The sequence below is a fragment of the Glycine max genome, chromosome 12 (genome assembly GCF_000004515.6).
Source record: "Glycine max cultivar Williams 82 chromosome 12, Glycine_max_v4.0, whole genome shotgun sequence".
Classification (NCBI taxonomy): domain Eukaryota; kingdom Viridiplantae; phylum Streptophyta; class Magnoliopsida; order Fabales; family Fabaceae; genus Glycine; species Glycine max.
Window position 1 is genome coordinate 39,750,054 of NC_038248.2, and position 23,160 is coordinate 39,773,213.

The 23,160-nt window shown below is 32.2% G+C and overlaps 4 protein-coding genes and 1 long non-coding RNA gene across 5 annotated transcripts; 2 read left to right on the forward strand and 3 right to left on the reverse strand.

The window, feature by feature from the left end:
* Nucleotides 1–1,091: 1,091 nt before the first annotated feature.
* On the reverse strand, nt 1,092–4,340 carry LOC100526924 (uncharacterized). Its single transcript, NM_001249138.2, is given in 2 exon segments — nt 1,092–1,621; nt 4,061–4,340. Coding segments are annotated over 2 exon segments (549 nt in total). The 5' UTR covers nt 4,296–4,340; the 3' UTR covers nt 1,092–1,307.
* Nucleotides 4,341–9,832: 5,492 nt separating this feature from the next.
* Nucleotides 9,833–10,965, forward strand: LOC100790593 (dynein light chain, cytoplasmic). The gene is made up of 2 exons (XM_003540413.5): nt 9,833–10,268; nt 10,699–10,965. Exons 1-2 carry the CDS (start codon nt 9,978–9,980, stop codon nt 10,864–10,866), a joined length of 459 nt encoding a protein of 152 aa, XP_003540461.1. The 5' UTR covers nt 9,833–9,977; the 3' UTR covers nt 10,867–10,965.
* A 1,078-nt stretch (nt 10,966–12,043) lies between these two features.
* On the reverse strand, nt 12,044–15,082 carry LOC102668651 (uncharacterized). Its single transcript, XR_417283.4, has 3 exons — nt 14,950–15,082; nt 13,617–13,657; nt 12,044–12,756 (listed from the first exon to the last, which is right to left on the reverse strand). It is a non-coding gene; the product is annotated as an uncharacterized lncRNA (long non-coding RNA).
* Nucleotides 15,083–16,383: 1,301 nt separating this feature from the next.
* On the forward strand, nt 16,384–16,947 carry LOC102660073 (putative RING-H2 finger protein ATL19). Its single transcript, XM_006593236.1, has one exon. The coding sequence runs from the start codon at nt 16,384–16,386 to the stop codon at nt 16,945–16,947; it is 564 nt and encodes a 187-aa protein (XP_006593299.1).
* Nucleotides 16,948–20,241: 3,294 nt separating this feature from the next.
* LOC106795349 (uncharacterized) lies at nt 20,242–22,030 on the reverse strand. Its single transcript, XM_014764780.1, has 3 exons — nt 20,927–22,030; nt 20,582–20,712; nt 20,242–20,488 (listed from the first exon to the last, which is right to left on the reverse strand). The coding sequence occupies exons 1-3, from the start codon at nt 22,028–22,030 to the stop codon at nt 20,242–20,244; spliced, it is 1,482 nt and encodes a 493-aa protein (XP_014620266.1).
* Between the last annotated feature and the right edge of the window lie 1,130 nt (nt 22,031–23,160).

Below are 23,160 nucleotides of genomic sequence, written 5' to 3' on the forward strand. Positions count from 1 at the left end.
ACTCCGGAACAAGCTTTCGGAAATGACTATTTTTGCTTTTCAAAAAAGATGTTTTAGAACCACCGCAAAACTAGTCATTCTAAAAAGTTTGTTCCGTAAACAAGTCCACGATGTGAATGTGAAGCATTGAAACATACCTATGACATGGAGAGTTGGAAGTAGGGGTGTGCAAAAATTAGTTTAGTAAAAAAATCAAACCCAACTAGTTTTAAACTGTTTTAATCGATTCATTTTTAAAATCAAACTTATTTCAAACTTAATTTTTAATTAATTTTAAATTGATTCTAAGAGTTAAATGAGTTCCAAATGAGTAAGGATGAGGATAAGAAAAAGAAATAGTGAAAAAGGGTAAATCAATAAAGATACATAAAGAAAGAAAAAAGAAAGAAAAGAATATCTCAAGCATCAAATTTAAAATTAATATATTGTACGATTAATATTTCTTTTTACACCGTGAGAAATGAGTTTTGTTTTCACACACTATTACACCGTCTTGTTTCAAGGAATATCATTATATTCCGGAAATCACATTTCTAGGAATGACATGACAAAGAATATTATTTTCATTAACATCTTTGGTTGACATCACTGATTGCATAAAAAAATTATTTAATTAAAAAATTAAAAATAAACATGAAAAAATAAATGTGATAATGTAATGGGAAGACGTGGTTAATCAAGAAAGGAACTTTCATTGTCGTGAATTCAAAATACACACTTATCATGAGAATGTGACGCAAGGTATACATGAAGATTTTGCATCTGCCCATGTAGAAATTAAGATTTTGCATTCCAGGGAATGTTCTTTTAAAACTTATACCAAGCATGAAAATGACATTCCTAAGCTCACATCCTCGGAAATCTTTACATACTTTGAAACAAACATCTCCTAAAGATTTGTAGATGTTGAAGGCCATTCTTAAAACTCCCAAATTGACAATATTGAGAATAATATTACAAAACCCAACACCTCATTTTTTTTTTAACATCCGTAAGACCCCCAAAGTTTATAGGGGAGTAATCTAATCCAATTTGCCTTATACCCCATACAATGTTCAGTGAAAGGTGAAGGAGCAGGAAGCCAAAGATGTAAACGGAATTTTAAATCGTACTATAATAGATAGCAACTTTACGCAACAACTACGATTATGTAAACAGCACAGAAAATATGGTTGATCCATAATTATACAGGACCATAAATGGTTATTTAAGAAACAAATCACCCAAACTTGAGATATTTGGCTTAGATGAGAGGAAGCTAACGAGAAAAATAGCTTTACTTCCAGCTGAAGCCTTTGCTTACCACCTCACAAGAATTTTTCTATGCTTGAGGTCAATGTTGTCTTGGGCACAGCTCCAATAACTGTATCTTTCTTCTCACCATTCTTGAAAATAATGACAGTTGGGATACTTCGGATCCCGTACCGAGTAGCGGTTGAAGGGCTTTCATCAGTATTGAGTTTGTAGCACTTAAGCCTACCAACATATTCCTTTGCCAGCTCATCAATTATCGGATGTATCATACGGCAGGGACCACACCATGGAGCCCAGAATTCAACCAATACTGGAGACTCAGATTCAAGCACAAGTGATTGCCAATTTGCATCAGTAATAGGAGCCACTGCAATATCCAATAATACAGATTACAAAATATTTCACTTCAGTTAAGTATTTCTCTCAGACATGCAACAATTCTATGGAAATGTAATGGGTAATTAAATTTAGGTTCCACATGCTTCACTTAGAGTACAATGATGAGTAATGCTAAACTGTAATATTGTTGTTACATATGAAGCTCATAAATGCATTTCAAAATCACATTTCCTTCCACGGCAACACATTTCTTTCTATGACAACCCATTTGCTCACATATTTTGCAATTCAACAAATATGTGACTAGTGGTCAAGGCAGGTCGGGAGTTCAAATGCGAAAAAATTGGAGGAGGGTGCGGTGGTTGTTCTGGATTTGGAGGAGGGGAGGAGTGGTTGTTAGAGGATTAGGAATCAGAGGATTTCAGAATTGAACTTGTGTTGAACCTAATTGATCAAATTGGGGGGGGGGGGGGGGGGGGGGGGGGTGTTTTGAGTTAGTTTTCCACCATATTGAAACCACCTAGATCTCGTTTTGGATTCTTGGTGTTCTGATTTTAAGATTTTGTTGTACGTTGTTAAGTTGGATCTGAAGATGGAGTGAGGAAAGGGGAAAAGAAAGAAAAGACAATTTTTTGGGGTTTAAAACCATCAGAAAATTGTTTATACTTGTTAAAACCTAAAACAATTAGTGACAGTTTTAAACGGCTAGAAAAATGCTAACTTGAATTTTTTTTAATGCTAGAAGTAATGTCTGTTATAGAAAGGACCATTCTGAATCAGTTTCAGAACATAAAGGATCAAACAAACTTTTTAAAAGATAAAAGACCAAACCGAACCAAAGTAAGATAAAGGACCAAAATAATCATTTGGCCCCATATGTATGATGTTCAATGATTTAAAAGCCCTGAAAATCTAAAATGTAGGGTGCTCATGGGCCAGGTTGGTGTGGGTTTGACTTGGTCCAAAGTCCAAACACGGCACTACATTTTGCCTGGGCCAATAGTGTTTGAACCCAGACACTTCCTGGTTATGAAGCAACAAATTACCAGATTGACTCAATTTTAGATAAAATGTACAAAAGAAATATTACAAAAAAAAGTTTAAAATGGTATATGACATTGGACCAAGCTGGGCCAACCCGAAATATGACCCAAACCCAATCCAAAAAGCAAAAACAAATAAGGTCTAATTCTCAAGACGCAAACCCAGCTTCATTAGCTTTGGACCAGGTCTTGAGCATCCCTATCACTAAGCATAAATTAATCTAACATTAACCAATTCCTATCAAGAAAAATCACCAAGGGAACATTTCTGATAATGAAAAAAGAAGCTCAACTTTGGGTGGGATTTTGGAGGAATAAGGAAGAGTGGGGATATTTTTTACTAAGAGTTATATAATTATTTAATGTATATAAAAGTACATAAAAGATTAAACATTGAGTTTATCTAATCTATCATTGCATTTGTTTTATTTTAAAAAATATTTATTAGAAATGAAAATTTTATCATCCCTTCTCTTTTCCTCCAACACCCCACTCCCAAACATACCCTTAAGAGGCAGTAAACTCAGCTATACAGACCAGACTAGTAGAGAGATGGAATGCATATAAGCAACTTTAAAATTCATGCAGATATTTAAACCCTGTACTTTGCTCCCACATTAGAGGTTATGGAAAGAAGGGACAGGTGCTAGAAGAAAATGAAACAGACTACAAGAGTGACTTTAAATGATTATGCAGTTTTACTAGTTTCTGATTGTTTGGTAAACTTATGAATACAAGCAGGATACACTAACACTGTAAAATTGGTCATGTTGCCAAAAGAGATATAATTAGGTCATAAAACACAGATTTATATATACAGTCAAAAGTCAAAACATGAGAAACTCTTCAAAGAATTTCAGCTATGCCTATTCCATTCTTTTCACCACAAAACAGATAATTATTGGAGAAATGTGTCAAGCTATGCACAGTTGGAAGAAACAACAAAAGCACTAGAAGCCTAGATCTACAACATAATAGGTGTCAAATAAAAATCATATTACAAATAGTGTATTGGATAACACACAAGAATCAATTTTATCCCATAAAATCACGGTGATAACATGAAAGAAGTATAGACAACCTATCTGTTGCTCTACCTCCATCATGAAAAATTAATTGATTATTTCTCACCACGAAGCTAATCCAAACACACTAAAAATAACATGAAGCTGTTTTCTTAGCTTCACTCATCAAAATGCTCAATGAATAACAACTATCATCATCATTACAACATCTACACATAACACATGACTAATGCAATGATTCTAACATCTTCACATAAGAACAGTACACAAAGAAATTTCACAGAACATAAGCAAAGCCGCTACCAGAGAATCACAGAATTCACACAGAACCTAAACAACAAATCAATCCTAACAGTAACAAAAACTTAACGACTTTCCGCCACGAAATCGAAGCCTAACCTTCAACGGCGGTGTCTCCTGCCTCGCACTTGACGCCTCCGCCGCGAGGAGCGGTTCTCAAGGCGGCGCGAGTCGGAAAACAGGTCTCGGCGGCGGGTCGGAGTCGGAGGCAGGCGTAGCGCGGCAGCGCGGCGGAGTTCCGGCGGCCGGAGAGGGCGATCGGAGGGGAGAAGGTGGCGGAAGGGAGTGCGGAGGAGCGAACAAGGGTTAGGGATTGGAGTTGCACGGTGGCCATCGAAGCAGAGGATCGCAGCTCCAGACGAAGAAGAATTGTGGGAGTGAAAGAAAGTGTTGTGTTGCGTTGAACTAACAATAGACGAAAATTCTATTTAATTTTTTATATTTTGTTTTCTTTTGGAAGGATATTGGTATTATTATTGTGTGGAGAATGTGCGGATGAGGTGATGCTACACTAACACACTGCCATTTGGTTGCAAATAGTTTTCTTTCAATAAATCTTTTTTTTTTTAAGAATTATTACCCTTTCTCTCTTAATTGGTGTTTTTATAGTATTATTGGTATATAGTATTTATTAATTTTGTTGAAGATTAAAATTTATTGATAAAATTATTATTTTTTTAGGTTAAACTACTCATTTAATTCTTATAGTTTTAAGTTTCTTTCTTTTTTAATCCAGATAGTTTACATCTTAATTCTCTTGTGATAGTTTGAAAGTGATTGTATTTTAATTCTCTTTTAGTTTCTATAGTTTAAAATTAATCTTTTTAGTACTTATATTTTATATTTTAATTTTCTTTTAGTCTTTGTTATAAAAATATGAATAATATTATCAATTACAATTAACTACAAAAATATTAACAAGTAATTCGTAACTAATTTATCACAAGATAGTTTGTAATAAAAAATAGTTGATAATTTATATCTGTAGCTAATTATTTTTGTTCTAAGGATTAAAAGGTAATTAAAATATAAATTATAAGGACTAAAAAGATCACTTTCAAACTATAGGAACTAAAGAAAAATCAAAATATAAACTATTAAAACTAAAAAAAAACATTTTTAAACTATATGGACTAAAAAAAATTAAAATATAAATTATATGAACTAAAAAAATCACTTTAAAACTATAGAGACTAAAAAGATAAGAATAATCAATCTATAAATTAGTAATTTAAACTTTTTTTAATAAGATTCTAACCTCTTCCTCTCAATCACATGTCTATTGAATTTTTTCATATTTTAAAAATTATTTAACATAATTATTTTTTCCTCAAATAAACTATTTTTTCTCAGTTATATCTAAACCAAACCTTTTAAGTATGTAACATTCTATCACTTTAGAATTGTTATATCTCTATAAATTTAAATACTAATCTAAAAGAATTTTAATATTCAAGAGACCATTTAATATGATTTTAATATTTTTAAATTAATTAAGTAATTTTTAAAATAAGTTTTAAACTATATATAAAAAATAAGTTTTTAACTGTTAATTAATTTTACACTAATTTTTAACTCTTAAGTGCTAACACTTGATTTGTGAAGGATCGAATCGGGATTCCCAATATGTGTTGGCACTTTTGGGGTTAATTGACCTCAAGGGGTTATATTTATAAATTTATTATCTAATAGGATCTGTTTCAAAATTTATTCGCGAGAGGATCCTTCCTTACAAGCATTTCACCGTTCAAACTGGAAAAACAACATGAATAGTGATGTTTCGCTATTGTGGATGGCGAAATAGGGGTAAGATGGGGTGTTTTGCCATTGTGGTTGGCGAAATAGGGGTAGGGGTTGGATTTCGCCATTGTGACTGGCGGCGAAACCATGGCCGTAACAATTTTTGTTAATCCATTTGGCATGAAAGGTGCATGGACGTGATGGGAAAGAAAACTGAAAAATGGCATAAAACAACAAAAAAGCGAAAATTGCGTGAACAACATTCTCACGTGAATACAACATTTAGTGTAAACTTTTACAAATACTAAAATATGAATTTATTTATTTTTCTCCAAAAAGAAACTTATATTTTTATGAATTTTATTTTCAATAAATTAATTTAATGTATCTTATCTTTTACAAAATGTTGTATTCACATGAGAATGTTATCCACATAATTTCCACTTTTTTTTTGTTTTATGTTATTTTTTAGTTTTGTTTCCTATTACGCCCACGTGCCTTTCATACCAAATGGATTAACAAAAATTGCTACTCCCATGATTTCGTCAGTCACAATGGCGAAATTCAACCCTTGCCCCTATTTTGTTAATCACAATGACGAAACATCCCACCCTACCCCTATTTCGCCAATCACAATAACAAAACACCATTGTTCACATTCTTTCGTCAGACGATAAAATGTTTATAAAAAGGAACCCTTCACAAATAAATTTTGAAACAAATTTTATTAGATAAAAGTTTATAAATATAACCCCTTGAGATTAATTAACAACACTTTTTGATGTGTACAAACTCGGAATTTTTTTTATTTTTTATTTTTGAGGAGAACATGCAAACTTGGAAGTTGTAGACAGTACGGACCTGAATTTCCTGCAATCATAAAATAACTGCAGGGTCTTACAGTCATAATCCATGGGATATAAAATTTTGAGTTACATTTTACTTAATTATTTAAATAATAAAAAATCACCGCAGAGAATCCATTCCCTACGACAGTACTATCCAGAAAATTATTACCAAACTGAAGAAAATGTTTTACATGGTTTAGAAACATTAATATATGTATCACTGGATGAGTTTATAAGCATGCTTTTATTACGGGTTGAACTTTGTTGAGATTAGGGTTGAACTTTAAGAGCTGGTTTGAGACGTGACAACCAACGTTGATAGCTACCAGTAATAATCGCATGTCTCTTGAAAGTATTTATATTGCAGTAATTCGTCATAGTTGTTTTTAATGGAATTTTATAGACACGTCACTCGTTTTTATTTTTTAACTCTAAGTAATCAATATTTATAATGAAGTAACTCTCTTTTACAGCTTCTAATGACTCTCACCAAAAAGTTTTTGTCATTATATTTTATTAATAATTTTATTAATTTATAATTATATTATTTATAAATTAATTAAACTATTAAAATTAAAAATCAAATATAAATATAAACACAATTAAATTATTTTATTTAAAATACTAAAAATAACTAACTTCATATAAATAACACAACATAAAAGAAAATAATTAAAATAATAAAAATTACATAATTAAAACAATTACTAATTTTATTAATTATCACATCTAAAATATTTTCAAATATGTTGGTTTGAAGTTGGTCATGACATTTCCAGATTATGAACTTTTCTTTTCTCAACCAAATATGACTCAAGGGCTAGATGAAAATCAATATATATGTCAACGGTTGGCTTATCATTAGTGGTGGTAAACAATTTTCATCATTGATAATTGATCTTTTACATATATAATATATGTTTCCACATATAATTATGAATTGAGATTAGAGCTAGCACTCTAAATACTTGTTTCATATCCTTTCTTCTTATCTTTTGATATTGAATAATTAAATTTTGGTTTGAATGCATTGAATGAAAATAAATCAAAATAGAAGTTGTGAATTTTTTGACAACTGAGACAAATTTTAGAGGTTTTGATTATATAATTTTTTTTACATTGTTCTTTATTTATAGCAACTCTAACAACTAATTTTTTTTTCCAACGACTAGACGTGAATGTTTTTTCCAACAGCTGAATTTTTTTCACTTTTAATCATCTACAAAATTTCAGAAAGCTGCAACAAATAATAATTTCATACCTTTTTCTTTTATTTTTATTGCTTAACAACATTGCTTTAGAAAGCAAAAGTTTTGACAAAATTGTTTTCTTGATGATCGATGCAGATGCTCTAACAAGGTGATTTGGAATTTGAATGCTAATCTTAATTATTAAATAACTCATGTCAAGAGGAAAAGTACATATCTTATATATACTCTCGGTATTTGATAGAAATAATTTTTCTAGCGATAGATAATCCACAATAATACCATAAGAAAAAAAGTTTGAAAACTTAGGTTTGATAGTCAAATATATTTTTGAGGTACAAGCTTCGGTTGCAAGGTCCAGAAATGGATATGCAATGGCCCACATTTAGGAGGCTGACCCGTTAAATTGAATTAAATGCTTTCTGGAATGGTCTAGTGAAACTTTTGTCGATCTAAATAATAAATAAATAAAAACATTAAAAATATAAAAACATTTGAAAAGCTTAAAAATTATAAACAAAATCACTAATCTGAAATTGTTCAATATTAACACAAAAGTATAACTAATATGCATAAATTATTCAAACAATAATTTATATTTAAAAAAATAATTAGTTCGTGGGTTGATCCAGTAACAAGTGAACCTGGACTAGTTAAATAGATCGGACAAATAAATCTATATTGAAATAAATTTGCACATTACTTAATCTTAACCTATTTAGTTGGTGTTAAAATATACTTTTAGTTCTGTAAGAAAAAATATTTTTAGTTATTTATGTTTCCAGATATATTTAGACTGGTATCTTCTTTATATTTTTTGATTGAATTAAAAATGACCCTTTCAAATTATTTTTAATTTTAAGACACGATTTTGTATCCTTTTTTATTGAAAAATGAAAACTAAAAAACTCAATTCTGGTTCAAACTAAACATGACCATAAATATGTTTAAAATAATGTAAAAATTGAATTTAATGATCAAATAAAAAATTTAATATTATATTCTTTTTTATTGCTTATAGATTTATTTTTCATACAATTTTCATCATCATGTTCATGTTTCAGTTTGTTTTTTTTCATAATTTTCACCTAAGTAAACTTATTGATACGAGTTTTATGTCTTAAATTATAAAAAAAATTGAATTCCAAAATCGAAAAACAATCATAATTTTTTTAAAAAATAAAAAATCATTTTGATTTACTATTTTCTTACTGCACCAGTTTTCAGTGAATCAAAATGAAAATAAAAAATTTAAGTTCAATTTAATTTTTTATAGGTATTTTGATTCATTTTAAAAATATATGATATTAAATTAAATTTTTAAAAGATATGAAACTAAATTTAATATAATAAAAATACAAAAAAAATATATAAAAATTTAGTCGGTGGTCCATCTAAATAACAAAACTCATATATCCAACTACACTCATGGTCATGGATGATGTTCATATTTGTACTTCTAAATAAATGACTTAAAAAAATTATAATTCTGTCACATTAAGTGATTTTATCTTACTCAGCTCCAATATATTTTTAAGAGGTTTATTGGTTTAGGCCACATATGTATTTTCTATCAGAAGCAGTTAATCCCTTCCAACATTTTTGAGAGGCTATCTTACTCCAACATATATTGCTTCCTAACTATGTTTCTTTAAAAAAAAATTACAACAAAAACAAATAATATTAGACATATTCAGAAAGAGAAATCACTCTGCTATTTTAGCAGGGAGACGTATCGAAGGAAAGAAGAAACAGAGTTGCAGGCAAGGCAACTCAGTCGTATGGTCACTCACCTAACCCTTCCTTGCTCCTGTCCTCTGTGTCAGTATTCCAAACCTAAAATCCTTCCAAATCCACTCTTCCAAAAACCCATAATATTTCTTACCCTATAATATTCAATTCCATATTCTTTTTCTTCTTTAATTAAAAAATAATACCTTGATAAATAAAAAAATTAGAGAAGAAAAATGTAATTCAAAAAGGGACAGGTGATTCAGAATGTCTTTAAATTAATGTGTGTTCATTTTCTTGTGGTACCCAAAATGCATGAAATTCTCGTTGTCAATTTGTCATGTCCTACACAGTCATCTAGTCAAAGTTCAAAACTTAATATACCATATATCAAACACAACCCACTTGTTCTCATTCTTGTCTTTGACTTCTCTACCTACCCAGTACCCACCTCAAATTTAATGCAAAAAGACCCTTCTTTTCTCTCAAATGCTTTCCATAACCATGGAAGAACAACAAGAACCAACAAAGCTGATCCATGGCTCCAAAGAGAAGCATAACAAGGCCATGCACATGCACACCACTCCCAATCCCAACCCTTCTCAAACAATCATGAGATTGGCCTCACTTGCCATCAGTTCCAACGTGCGGTTGAAATCATCCGACATGCCTTCCCACATGCAGGAACATGCTCTGCGCCACACTAGATCACTCTTCCCCCTTCACCACCCTCCTTCTCCAAAGCCATCCAACACTCTCATTGCTAGAGCTCTCAAAAAGGTATAGCGAAATAAAACCTTTGGGAGAAAAATTCTTATTTTGCAACTTTTTTTTTTCTTTAGTTCTTTAACATGTATATTCCTCCAAAAGACAATTCTGATTGAGGCATTATCGGATGTTAAATGTGAATATCAGAATTCGAACCTTGGTTGAAACCTTATTTTTTGTGTTGATTACCATGTTACTAATATTGTAACACGGAATATCCACCAGCTTTTCTGATCATTAATAGTATCTATTGGTCGTCTTTTGATGAAATCTCTCATATTAATTAAGTTTTTTCATTTATAAGTTGAACCTTATTTTACACTTATAACCTTCTTGATCAAAATTTTGTACATGGCATAAGAATAAACATTCATAGAAGTTTATTGTATAAACCTCTTACATAATTAAGGTGTGTGTTATTATCGTTACGTATCAATTTCAGGAGTTTGACTCGAAGTATGGATTGGCGTGGCACTGCGTGATAGGGAAGAGTTTCGGGTCGTTTGTGAGTCACACAGGTGGAGGGTTCATCTACTTCTCAATCGACTCACTTTCTGTTCTTCTCTTCAAAACTGAGGTTCACTTGGTCACGCAACCACCTCCTACTTAATTTTATTTTTGGTAATCTTAATTAATGTTCCTTAAAACGTATATATACATAATGTAGTACTCTTGATTTTGATTCCAATGACAACTTTGGTTGTGTCCTTGGTTGGTTTCCCACGTGTGAACTCAATGGTTAACTCTTTGACTACTTACCCGGTTTTGAAGTTTCCTTGTGAATTGTGGCATTCACAAATGGCAATAGGTCATTAATAGCATGTTTTCATGTTCTTCTAAAGGTTGACAAGTTCGTTGTGAAACATGAGATAATTTGAAACTTCCGGCCTTTAATTATGTATGTGCATGTGAAGTTGTGTTCAAATTGGATTGTGTAATTTAGTTTATGGGCAATGAAGGGTGTGATTATAAAGACTAGTCATAAAGACTAGTCATATTAATTTGGTTTGGTTTCATTGAAAGTTTGATGCCTACAAATTTTTGCCATGATGTCTATAGAAAGTAGTAAAAACACCGACCATGAGAAACCTTTTTGTTGTCGGACGAATATTGGTTCACTTATTGAATTTGCAATTTACCTTAGTTAACTAAAATATTGTTCAACAATAGCCAGATTTGATTTCATTCATTTTTACTTGTCCCCTCCTCTACTTTTCCACTATTCACCCCTTGTTATGAATTCAGAAAACTGTGTTTTGGTTCAGGGGTCCAGCATTTCTGACTTTTGTTTACCTTTTATTCTGCTTGTTTCCCGATAAAGGAACTCTTGTATTACACCACGCATGTTAGATAAAAGTAGTTGAATACCATTTCCCATATCTTTTTAAATTTTAAAGAAATAAATTCGCGCCCATTGTTGATAATAAGGGAAACACTAAGAGGGTTGTGTTGTTTATTAGCACATTTCTGGAAAATAATGTACATGGTTGACAAAATACTATATTTATTTCCTATCAAGTCAAGATTGCTCAGCGATTGAACAATTCCCAACCTTTTTTGACTTATACTTTGCAGTTTGCATTCACATTTTATTTAACATTATGGAAAAACTATTATATGTATAGCATTCTTCCCTAAGATACTTGCATTAATTATTATCAGATGCTAATTGCATAAAGGAATGCAACTTCTCTGGAGTTATGATCAATCTGCGAAAATGATAAGTACGTATACAATAAGGCCCTTAAATCATGTACAATTAATATGAAATTAGATTAACAATAAAATTTACATTAAAATATTCCTCGAGAGAGATTTATTTTGAAGGTACACCAAACAAACACTAAGACAAATCTTACAGCATTATGGAATAAAGAAAACTAAATTATTGCATTCATGACGGGGAAAATAATACGGCATTAGCATACCCTTGTTTACTCATTTTCTTTCATAATCTCATCTATTTCTCTTTACATTGGTTTTTGGTCTCTAGAGTTGGTATCTTCACTTCTTTAACAAAATTGGACAGACGACAACATATAAATAAACTTAATAAAGGATTAATAGTGTTTTAAGAGACTAAAGTCACCATTAACCCTTTCAAAAAATATTGTATATGATTCCTGATCTTAAAAACACTAAAGGCACGTTACCATGGGCATGCAAAAAGCTCGCACCTTGGGTCGTGTGACAACATTGGACTCAAATTTTGCTTTTACGCTTATGCTGCCTTGTTCCTTCACTTTCAAACCACTGATCAAATTACAATCCCTAAGCATTCCATTTTGTAAGAAACCTCGCATCAACTTGGTATGTTTTTTTCTTTCTTCTCTTCTTTTTTCTGTTTTCTTTTCTAGAGTCATTCTCCACGTTCCCCATTTTCCTTTAGCTTCTTACTTGACTTTTTTGACGAAGATTTTCTCTTCTTTGTTGAAGAACGTGTGCTAGGCTCTTCTTCGTAATCTAACTGCCAATTGCATAACATGTCCTGATCTCCATACTGGGGAAAAATAATAAGAATTTAATTTTAGTCAGTGATAGTGACAGGTGAACACCTATCAATAGACTTAATTGCACTTTTGATCCTTTAACTATAATCTATTTGTGATTTTGGTCTCCCAATCTTTTGCTTTAATTACCCCAAATTTGTTAGTTCAGCATTTTTAAATTTTTGCTTAGCTTAATTTTCAGAAGTTCTCTAAGGAAAAGACAAAATGGCTGTTATATATAAGCTGAACCAAATACAAGTCCTAGTTATTATCATCTAATGCTAACAGAAAAAATAACTAATGTGGCACACAATTTTCACGTGATATCATATGTTGCTAAGTTAGTCATGTAAAAATACTTGCTTACTGTGACGTGAAAGATTAAAAAAGATCAAGTAGTTTAGTAAAAAGAATTCAATGGATCATACATTTTGATCCTATATGTCACAAAGGGTCATTTTAGAGGACCACCTAAATAACATGTTATGCAACCCCTGAAAATCGCATGTCAGCTATTTCCATTAGTAATTGGATGATATTGCGACAAAAGGACTTGATTTTCTTAAATAGAAAATTTGGCAGACTTGACTGGAGTAAAGTATTATTAGGGGACCAACATTACAAAGATCATAGTAGAAGGCTCAAAAGAACAATTACACGTCATGAATAAAAAGAAAAAAAGCATACATGTTTTCTGGCATCATACATGTTTGTCCTTTGTGGAATTTGAAAAACATTTTTAAAACAATTAATGCTCAATGCATTGGTTTCTCAACACTTTTAGAACATTTTTCTAAAACTATTATAATAAATAGAACATTTTTCTAAAACTATTATGATAAATATCATTTACTAGAAAAAATAAACAAACCTGAAAATAAAGGAGTTCTTCCCAATGTCATTCTCTGGTGCCTGATTCAGCCAGAAAAATAATAAAACTTCAATCAATCAACCACATCTACGATAATAATTTGTCTAATATGTATAAAATAATTAGTGCCAATCAACTTCATATTATAAAAAAATAAATTGCAAGGCATTTACTACAGAAAGCAGTGAAGACAGACTTCCAAGACTATTCAACCCCAGCTTAGAAAATCTGCCGTTTACTACCCAAGTATGAATAGTTTTCTCCTAGCATTTTGGTTCGCAAATATCTCCAATTTCCACTTTTAGTATATTCCTTCATAAAATATTCAGCAATTGCTCGAAAATAACATGGGACTAATGGCTTTGGAAATGGAAATAGTGACTCCAAATATTCTTTTTTTGAAAAATCAGAAAGAATCAGAAAGACCAAATAAAGAGAGAAAGGCTGTGGAAGAATGCAACTGAGAGAACGAGTATGACTAAAGGAAGATTATCAAATATCCTCCAGCTTGGAAAGGGAAGCAAAAGAGATTCAAAGAAGCTAGAGAATAGGACATAACTGTTCAATAACCTCTAGAAAATCAAGAGTCCACTAAAAGAAACTGACAACAGCAACAATCAAACCCCCCATTTTATCCCCACCCATAAGAAAAAAAAGAAAACTCCACCCAAGTAAATTGAAATAAGCTCATAACTGAGAAATGCAAACATAAGCAAGAGGAAAAATCATGAAAATTCCATCATATACAGTCCACTTTCTTGCTTTATTTATTTTGACAGAAAGAAAATATTCATTTTTATAAAAGCAAAAGGCAGTTCTTCCAACAAAACCTGTGGATCCTCAATGGCAATAAGACTTGGTCGTCCTTTGTTTAAAAACCCGAGAAATGACAATGGGAAAAGTTTAATAACCTATAGGGGATAAATTATACAGCATAATTGAAAATAACATTATTTCACAAATATATCCAATTCTTTATTACCCTTCACTACTCTTCACAAAAAGGTGCCTGTCCCATTACAAGACATGCCAACATCTGAGGTGTTCAATTTGCTTCCATAGAAATAAAAACAATGAACCTAATACCCAAAAGAGGAAATAAAAAGGAACACAATCAGAATGGTGATTAGATATATTTCTTACTTTACATACCAGAGGGGAATCATTTATCCAAACAAAGGCAATCAGAATACAATTATTGCACATGTTTCTGTTTTTTAAAATATTAGAAATTGCACAAATAACTTGCCAATCATGGAAGAGAGCCCATATAACAGCCTGGAACCAATAGAAACAGATGCAAAACTGTATTTCAGATTCAGAAGATACGCACCAAAAGAACTCCCAGGTTGTGCTCGGCAGAAGGCTCAGGCGAAGATTCTGAAGCATATAATGATCACAAACTTAGACCATGTTATTGGCAAAAAGAAGTGCTTTGAGTTTTAACTTTTAAGCACTGCCAAAACATTATAATGCATTAAAAAGAAAAAGGTGAATTTATTGATTTATTTCTCTTGATGCAGAGGTGGGACCATATGCTTAATAGGGAAGCCTTATGGTGAAGGCCAGTGATAACTGCTAAATAATTGTATTTTGATAATAGAAAATAAGGCAAAATTGTCTTTAAAAATAATTATTTAACAGTTATTTGCGCTTAAATATTAAAGAATTGATGTTTTGTTGAATTTTGGCTGCATAAAAACTGGAGGTGTAACAAGCAAAAAGGCATTGTGAAACCAAGTGATGGGAAATAATAAAGCATATCTGGATATACTCAACTGCTTTGGGTCCATGGTCTATATCAAAACTGAAACAAATCATATTCCTTGGTGGATTAGTGTTATTGAAAAAAAACTTAAAATAGGCTTATTCCTAAAATAGGTTTTAGTGGGTCTTGAGCTAAGCTTGACTAAACCTTGGAAATCTTAATGCCATAATGATTTTCAAATCCCCTCTGCACACAACATTAAACAACATGACAATCCAATATAACTAAGTGATAACCATGCATCAATCTATAGTATACAACAAATCAACTATACTGAGAATAATATGGTTGTGTGACTTGTTACAATTAGTAGCAACTGCTAATAACATTGTTGTGTGCTATACCTGTGTCCTATCCTATAGGTATTTAAACTTAAAATTAAAATAGTAGAATTTGAACAAAAATATTTTAAACTTAAAAAATATGTCATTTAAAAACATATATAATAATGTAATAATAGATTATTTTAGTTATATTTACACAAATCATTTTAAAATATGAATAAAATTTAATTAAACCGTGCGAAACGAATAAGAATACACGGGTATTATTCTAGTATTTTAGACATGCTAAATATATTTATAATATTCTCAGAAATATACTATTTATAAATGAAAAAAATTCCGTGACATTATAGATTACAAAACGTGTCTTACCAAACCAAACCTAGCAGCCTTTAGTTGTTTCTTGTTATGTTGTTTTGTTTTTTAATTTCTCCCTGATAAAAGAATAAATAAATAAAATCTACCAGCCTTTTTTCCCTCACTAACGGTTAATGGATGTGTATGCATTCTGTTATCAGGAATTGTTAAGGATAAACTATAAAACCATATAATTAGAATGCACAGCCCTATTTACCAAAAACAAAAAATGCACAGGCACTAACATTCTAGATACGTAACAATTCCTTCGAACCTATAAAACATTACACAAATTGTCATTGTCATTGTCACACACCAAGGTTTCATTAATTCACCAAAACAAACACAAAAACACATCATGGCCGAGTTCACAGAATTGTTTCCCTTGGGCGAACCATTTGATGGTTTGATGCACATGTATGTGTATGTCATCACATTTGATCTTCCAACCTTGTTCATTGTTCTATTCATACCCACAGTGTTATTCTTCATCTTGTATCAAGTTCTCAACGGTTTGTTCTTCTGGTTAATGGAAATGAGGCCAATTGAACATGATATTGAAGAGGGTATTACACATTTAGCCAATTATGGGGACTCTGTGCCATCTCACCATGTTACCATATTCCATGCCCTTGTGCATAGCAATTTGCATGCTTGGACATTGGTGACTGCATTTGAAGGAGTTTTTTACGAGAAAAGAGGACAAAGACTTAGAGCTTCCAAAAAATTGCCCCCTTTGGTGAACTATGGAATGCATGGTGTAACAAGAAGTTGTGGTGAATGTGCCATTTGCTTGGAAGAATTCGAAGTTGGCCAATTGTGTCAAGTTTTTCCCGAGTGCAAGCACATTTTTCATTCGGACTGCATAGACCACTGGTTGCAGAAGAAACTAACTTGTCCAATATGTCGTAGTAGTATATAGATAATTTGTAATTGTGAAAAGTGTATATAGCTACTAATTCAGTTTTAGATTAAATTGTGTCATGATGTGCTTCCCATTTAGCAAATTCAGAGACCATAGTTTCAAATTTACAAATTAAAGAAATATGATGAAAATGTTGTACAACTCTTATGCGGCTAGTATTTTATTTTGTTAATTTTAATCATGACCATCGAATTTAATGGTTCTGTAAGATTGATAAAATCTTAAGCTCCTTTGAAAAATGCCCCTAGCTTCCACGGTAAAATCAGCATGAATTATTGATTTCCTTGTAAAAAAAGAAAAAGGATTGATGTCTTTCATAAATGGGACCAGAAAGGGTAGTTAAAGAAAACATAATTTTGAAAGAATCATCTCAAAATTCATGTCAACGCGTACAACTTTCACCAAATTCATTTCCTGCAAATCAGCATTTTCCTTTCCATATTTATATTCTGCCACTGAGATTTAAATTTAAGCAATTTGACTGGAAAAAAATGTTCTCCATCTTTTACTTACCATGTTATCAAATTTCTCACTTTTATTTCTTCATTTATTTTTCATTTTGCAACTATAATACCATCACAAAGACTCTGGTTCTGGCTTTCCTGCCCCTCTTGAGTACCAACAAAATAAATAAAGAAAAGGAGCGGAATCTGTTTTTACTTCCTAAGGTTAAAGGTCTTTTTTATAAGAAATTATTATATGGTATTAGACCACCACATATTCATAATTGATAGTCTCGACAATTTTTTTCAGGATATATAATTGATATTTTTAATTCATGAAAAAAAAGTTAATAAAATTCAATTACGTGTGTCTCGTAAAGATCAACATGTAATACTTTCTTGTTTTTAGGACATGAGGTTTCCAATGAGCTTTTGTGAATTGGGTTTCCTCAATTGCAACTGCTACAGTATATATTATGTCAAAGATTCAATTTGCGAAGTTGTCAATTCAAGGGTATGACAAAAGTCTTCTATTAAAAACCCTGCCATCTATACCGGATTATATTTTTCTAAAGATAAAGACTTTATGCAAACCAAGCATCTATATTTGGTATCTACAACAAATGCAATTATGTCATGTTCAAATTATTCATTCCCTTTCCTCAACAAAATCCAAGAGACTTGACATTAATGTAACCCATAAGCTACAACTTTCTAAGAAAAAAAAAACACCAAGAAGTTAGTCAAGATAACCAAAAGTTGTTTCTCAAATCATTCAACATGGTTGCTGTTTTTCAATCATTTGCCCCTCAATCTGCCCCGGACCCTCTTACCTTTTCATATTTTATTGCTAATGCTTCTAATGTGATTCTAATATTGTTTGTATGTCTTTGTATAGCCACCATATTTTCAACAATAGTTCTTCTTCTTCTATTAAAAATCTTTGAAACTATATCCGACATTCTTCTTGAAAGACTTGAGGATGATGTTGAAGAGGGAACAATAAGGACTTTGGTAGTTGAATCTTTTCTGACTTACCAAGATGCTTTCAATGAAATAAGTGATGGCAGGGAAAGATTACAAACATATATACAAGCTTCTGAGATGAGACCAATTCATAAAGGGCCATCAATCAAACTGCCACAACTCGTAAGTTATGGACAAGATCAAGATGATGAGTTGAGATCATTTTGTAGTAGTGATTGTGTCATATGTTTGGAGAGCTTCATCACCGGGGAATCTTGCCAAATTCTTCCACCTTGCAATCACTTATTTCATTCTTACTGCATAGAGCATTGGTTGAAGGACAATGCCACTTGCCCGGTTTGTCGAAACTGTTTACTAGAAACATAATAATTTACAAAGTGGATGATTTAAGTTTTGTAGAAAATGTGACCAGACAAGGCTGTTAATTATGATCCTTCACATCTTTATAGCTGTTCTGGACAAGCCTCACTTGAAATCACATCTGAAACAAGAAGTTGAACTTGGAAGAATCCACTTTCATCTCTTCAAGATGCTTTGCGTTGACAACATATTCTGGAACATAAATTTCTGAAGCACATATCAAGACAACTGAGAAAACACATGTATTTGCTGAGGCAGCATGCCAATTGAAACTGCCATCTTATTGGGTAGTTAAGATCAAGTGATGTTAATTTCTTTCCTTTTGTTGGGAGAATTTCATCAATGTAAATATCTACCTAGTGGCATGTGAAGGACTTTGACAACTAGCACAATTTGGCTAAAATGAATTATAGAGTGAATTTTCTTGTGCAGAGTTTCTTTGTAAGGAGTGTAATGAGATTTCCATGTTAATATCGCTCAACAGACAAATAAATAAGTTACTTGTTTTCTGATGGATAAAGGTTCCTTGACCATGGATAAGAAAGTTAAGTGACAAAAGCTGAATAAAACAAAGTTTCACCTTAAACAAAGAAAATTTTTCACATTGGATAAAACGAAAAAAAGAATATCTGGAGTTGGTTAAAATTAAATTACTAAAAGCTAGTTTTCTTTATTGTTTACGTTATGATAGCTAAACAAGGAGCATTTTGCCCTTAAGTTTGAGGAATCTTAATACGAATTTTTCTTTCCTACCCTTGGCTGTAACGCGTCGTATTTCATATACTGATGTGTTTCATTAACTCGTGACAAGCTTGGCTTTTTGGTATGTTCAAATGCTTTGAATTTTTGTTACGTAGTGGGATTCAAAAGAGTTATTGTTGGTTTTTTAGCAGAAAAATAATTTTTAGAGAATACCAGATATGTTATGCAGTGTACCAATTAATTTTTATTGTTGTATTCTATACATAAAGCCACAAAGTGTAACGGAATATTCAAATATTAACAAAATTCTAAACTTAAAAAAATTGATAACATCCTTAAGTCTAAATTATAAAAATAAGATCCCTGTCTTTATTTCAATACCATCCTAAAGATAAGAAATATAATTAACAAATTCCTAAAGGTAAATATATATATATATATATATATATATATATATTTTTTTTTTTTTTTAATGAAAAACACTCCTATACTTTTTGAGAAAGTTTTAGGAACCAAACTTTCCGTAATTTGAAAAACATTATCTAGAGAATCAATATGATGATCCAAGTCTGTCACCTACCAAAGTACTGATACTGAGCCTGTATTTATATTAAAATTCCTTAGCAGACAAGGCTTCGTTTAATCAGCCACATGAATTTACTGTAACAAAATTTATTTTGCATACACTATATATATTGCAACAACACAACTTCATAGCTAAAAAACAGGAAATTAGAAATGGCCTAAGTTTGATTCCCCATGATTAGACCATTTGCACTTAGGCATCAAAAAGTGAATTTTACAAGTTGGTGGTCTCTACTTCAGCTTCTGATTCTGCAACCACAGGCACCTTTTCATATAACTTAGATCCTTTTAACCTTTGAGGCAGAATACAATGAGCACCAAAACGTTGCTGCAAGTAGATAATGATAGCAAACAAGATACCTCCCAATGGAATCACAATATCCCAAGCAGTGGAGTAAAAATCTGCACTAGGATCTGCATAGAAGTATGACCCACTATCTACACGAGCATAATTATGAGTCCTGTAAAGATCATAAGCATGTGGCAACAGTCTCACAAAAGTGGTTCCAAAGTAAAATTAACATGAAAGAACATTGTCCCTCATGTTTGAAAACAGGTTTAGAATGATCTGTGGCAAGAGAAAGCCATCCAAAACCAAACCACCATAAGATTTTAAGTTCTCCCAAGATGAATGATTTTGGTTCAATGGAGTAATCACCGGAACCCCATCTCCATCTTTCTTCAACTTCAACAGCAATGCAACCAATAAGCCAGCAGCATACAAGGGTAAAGTGACACAAGTAGCCTTTCTCTCAGCAATCCAAAGGCCTTTATTGCTTTCATCACTCTTTCTTGATGACCAAGTTAGTTAAAGTAATCGAAATTGCAACAAGAAAGCCACCATGGTGATTAGCCTCACGGCTATTTCATTCACTTCAAGCCACCCAACATTTGCAAACACAGTTTTTGTTGTTAGGATTTTGAGCAAGAAGTGCTTCAAAGTTCAGAACAAGGGGTATCATGTAGCCCAAAGTAAGCATTGTCATCATAACAAGTGAGAGCAAGGGGAGCACATTGGGGTGTCTCTTCACATGATACAGCTGCAATCCCACAAAAACACATGCTAGAGTGGTGGATATCAGAACCATGATGGTCTCCATATCCATTCTCCAAACTGCTTTTTCTGCTGCTTCAGTGTAAAATGCAGCTGAAGATAACTCCAAAGGTTTGAAGTAAAGAGAATCTGACTTTTTGCATGTGCTTTCGATGCTTCCCTTGATGAAGATTCCACTTTTTGCATCTAATGGTGGGAGCTGAAACTTCACTACAATCTCACAATCCACAGAATGAGCTGTTGGTTTGAGAGAATTCAAGTGAATATCGCGGCAACCTACCATACACAAGCTTCCTGCTCCGGAATCATAAATTCCTTCAGCAGAAATCCTCACTGACCAAGAGGACTGATTAAGCAGGGAATTCTTGTCATTTGAGGTTGAATTATACCACAGTAAGATTTTGTAGCTAATGTTAAACAAGCCACCACTGTTGAGTACTACCTCAGGAGCTTCTACAATGGAGCTTGAGACATTCTGATCAAAGGTAGAGATCTCATCACCAACAGCCAAGGGAGATGAATAACCCCAGGCTACTCTTTTGTTGGACTCTCTAATTGCCATGTCAAATCTCATGTCAGAAGAATAGGCATCTGGATATCTTTTCCCCTTGTTCTTCACAGGCTTGTGTTTTAGGCATGACATCTTAACTCTGTTTAGTAGGCTATACTCATACTTTGTAGCTTGAATTCCCACTCTACCATCCTCTTCATTTCTGAATTTTATCATGTTGAAGTAGCCTGAATCATTAGTACTCTTATTGCTCCAAATTTGGACAACTATGCTACTAGTGCTATTGATTGACCAAGTTGAGGGGAATCTCAATCTTAGTCTTATGGAGCAATCACCCACATGAGTGCCGGCCAAGGATGAAGTGTTGCCTATGATATGACAAGCCACTACACACAATATGTTTTTCTTCTCATCCCACCATCCCTCACCTACCAACATAGTTTTAGGATTGAAACTCTCGCTAATCCAATAGTTTCCAGTATTCGAAAAATGCCTTTCAAAGACACTAGAAATGGCAGTGGACCAGAACTCTCACTAAAAGGAGTGCAGTTCTTTGAAGAATTGCACTCAGGAGAGAACTCTAAGGGGAGTCTTCTAATAGCCCTTGAGAGGGGACGAGAACAAAAACTCAATGAATTCAATGACAAACCACCCTTCATAGCATCACTCCCAGAAGAGAACTCATTGGCAATTTCTGTGGAATCCAAGGTATAACTGTAATTTCCTTTTGGAAACATCACCACAAATGGGTTCAAAGTAATTCTCACCCTTTTCAGAACTCAAGCTCTCCAAGCTTCCACTAACCAATCTAGTGATATTGCTTGCATCGAACACATTATCAAGCTTAAACACAGCATCCAAATTAAGATACTTACCGGTCTTTGACAAAAATTCTAGGAAGTTTTGATGAATTTTCTAAGTTTAGACTTGGAAAATAACGTAAATGTTCATTATGGCATATGGACCCAATTTACTAGTCTTGTGTATAACTTGGTGGATATAATAACATTCATGATCAATGGATATTAGATGACTCACTTTCATTTAGAGGGTGGATTCCCACTTGACTTAAGTATTATTAAAAGAGAGTTGACAAGGAATGGTTTGTTTGTGTATATGTTTTTTTTTCTTAAGCTCTTTTATCAAGTAATTTGTAGAAGAAACTCTCAAATAAATAAGAAACTCTTAAAACTCTTATATATGTTTTGCTTAAGCTATTGTCAAAAAGATCATTTGATTTGTAAGTTTCTTACAATTATTACTTTTTTTCTTGGTGCCGCACCATTCCAATATGTGCTGTCTCTCACAATCACAAGTGCGTTTTTGCATGCTCAAGCATTAACATTTTTAAGGCCCTCTTAAACGACTATTAATTGATATTTACCCTATGTAAACGGTCACGTAGTTTTCCCTCTGCCACCGTATTTATCTTTATGAGGAAAAAAACCAACAATAACAATGGTTGGTAGGGAGGAAGTGGAATCAAATATTTTAGAATTTTAATTTTAATTCATCTTTGAGTATTAAATAAATACCTATTTTATATATGTCCATGGTCTCCAACAAAG

Excerpts from the sequence above, each read along its gene's own strand:
- LOC100790593 (XM_003540413.5), top strand. The coding sequence starts at position 9,978 with ATGCTTTCCATAACCATGGAAGAACAACAAGAACCAACAAAGCTGATC. Across the intron at positions 10,269-10,698 it reads TTGCTAGAGCTCTCAAAAAG|GAGTTTGACTCGAAGTATGG; the intron begins GTATAGCGAAAT and ends TATCAATTTCAG.
- LOC102660073 (XM_006593236.1), top strand. The coding sequence starts at position 16,384 with ATGGCCGAGTTCACAGAATTGTTTCCCTTGGGCGAACCATTTGATGGT.
- LOC106795349 (XM_014764780.1), bottom strand. The coding sequence starts at position 22,030 with ATGTTGGTAGGTGAGGGATGGTGGGATGAGAAGAAAAACATATTGTGT. Across the intron at positions 20,713-20,926 it reads ATCCTAACAACAAAAACTGT|TTGAAGAAAGATGGAGATGG; the intron begins GTTTGCAAATGT and ends TTGCTGTTGAAG. Across the intron at positions 20,489-20,581 it reads CCACAGATCATTCTAAACCT|GACTCATAATTATGCTCGTG; the intron begins GTTTTCAAACAT and ends TGATCTTTACAG.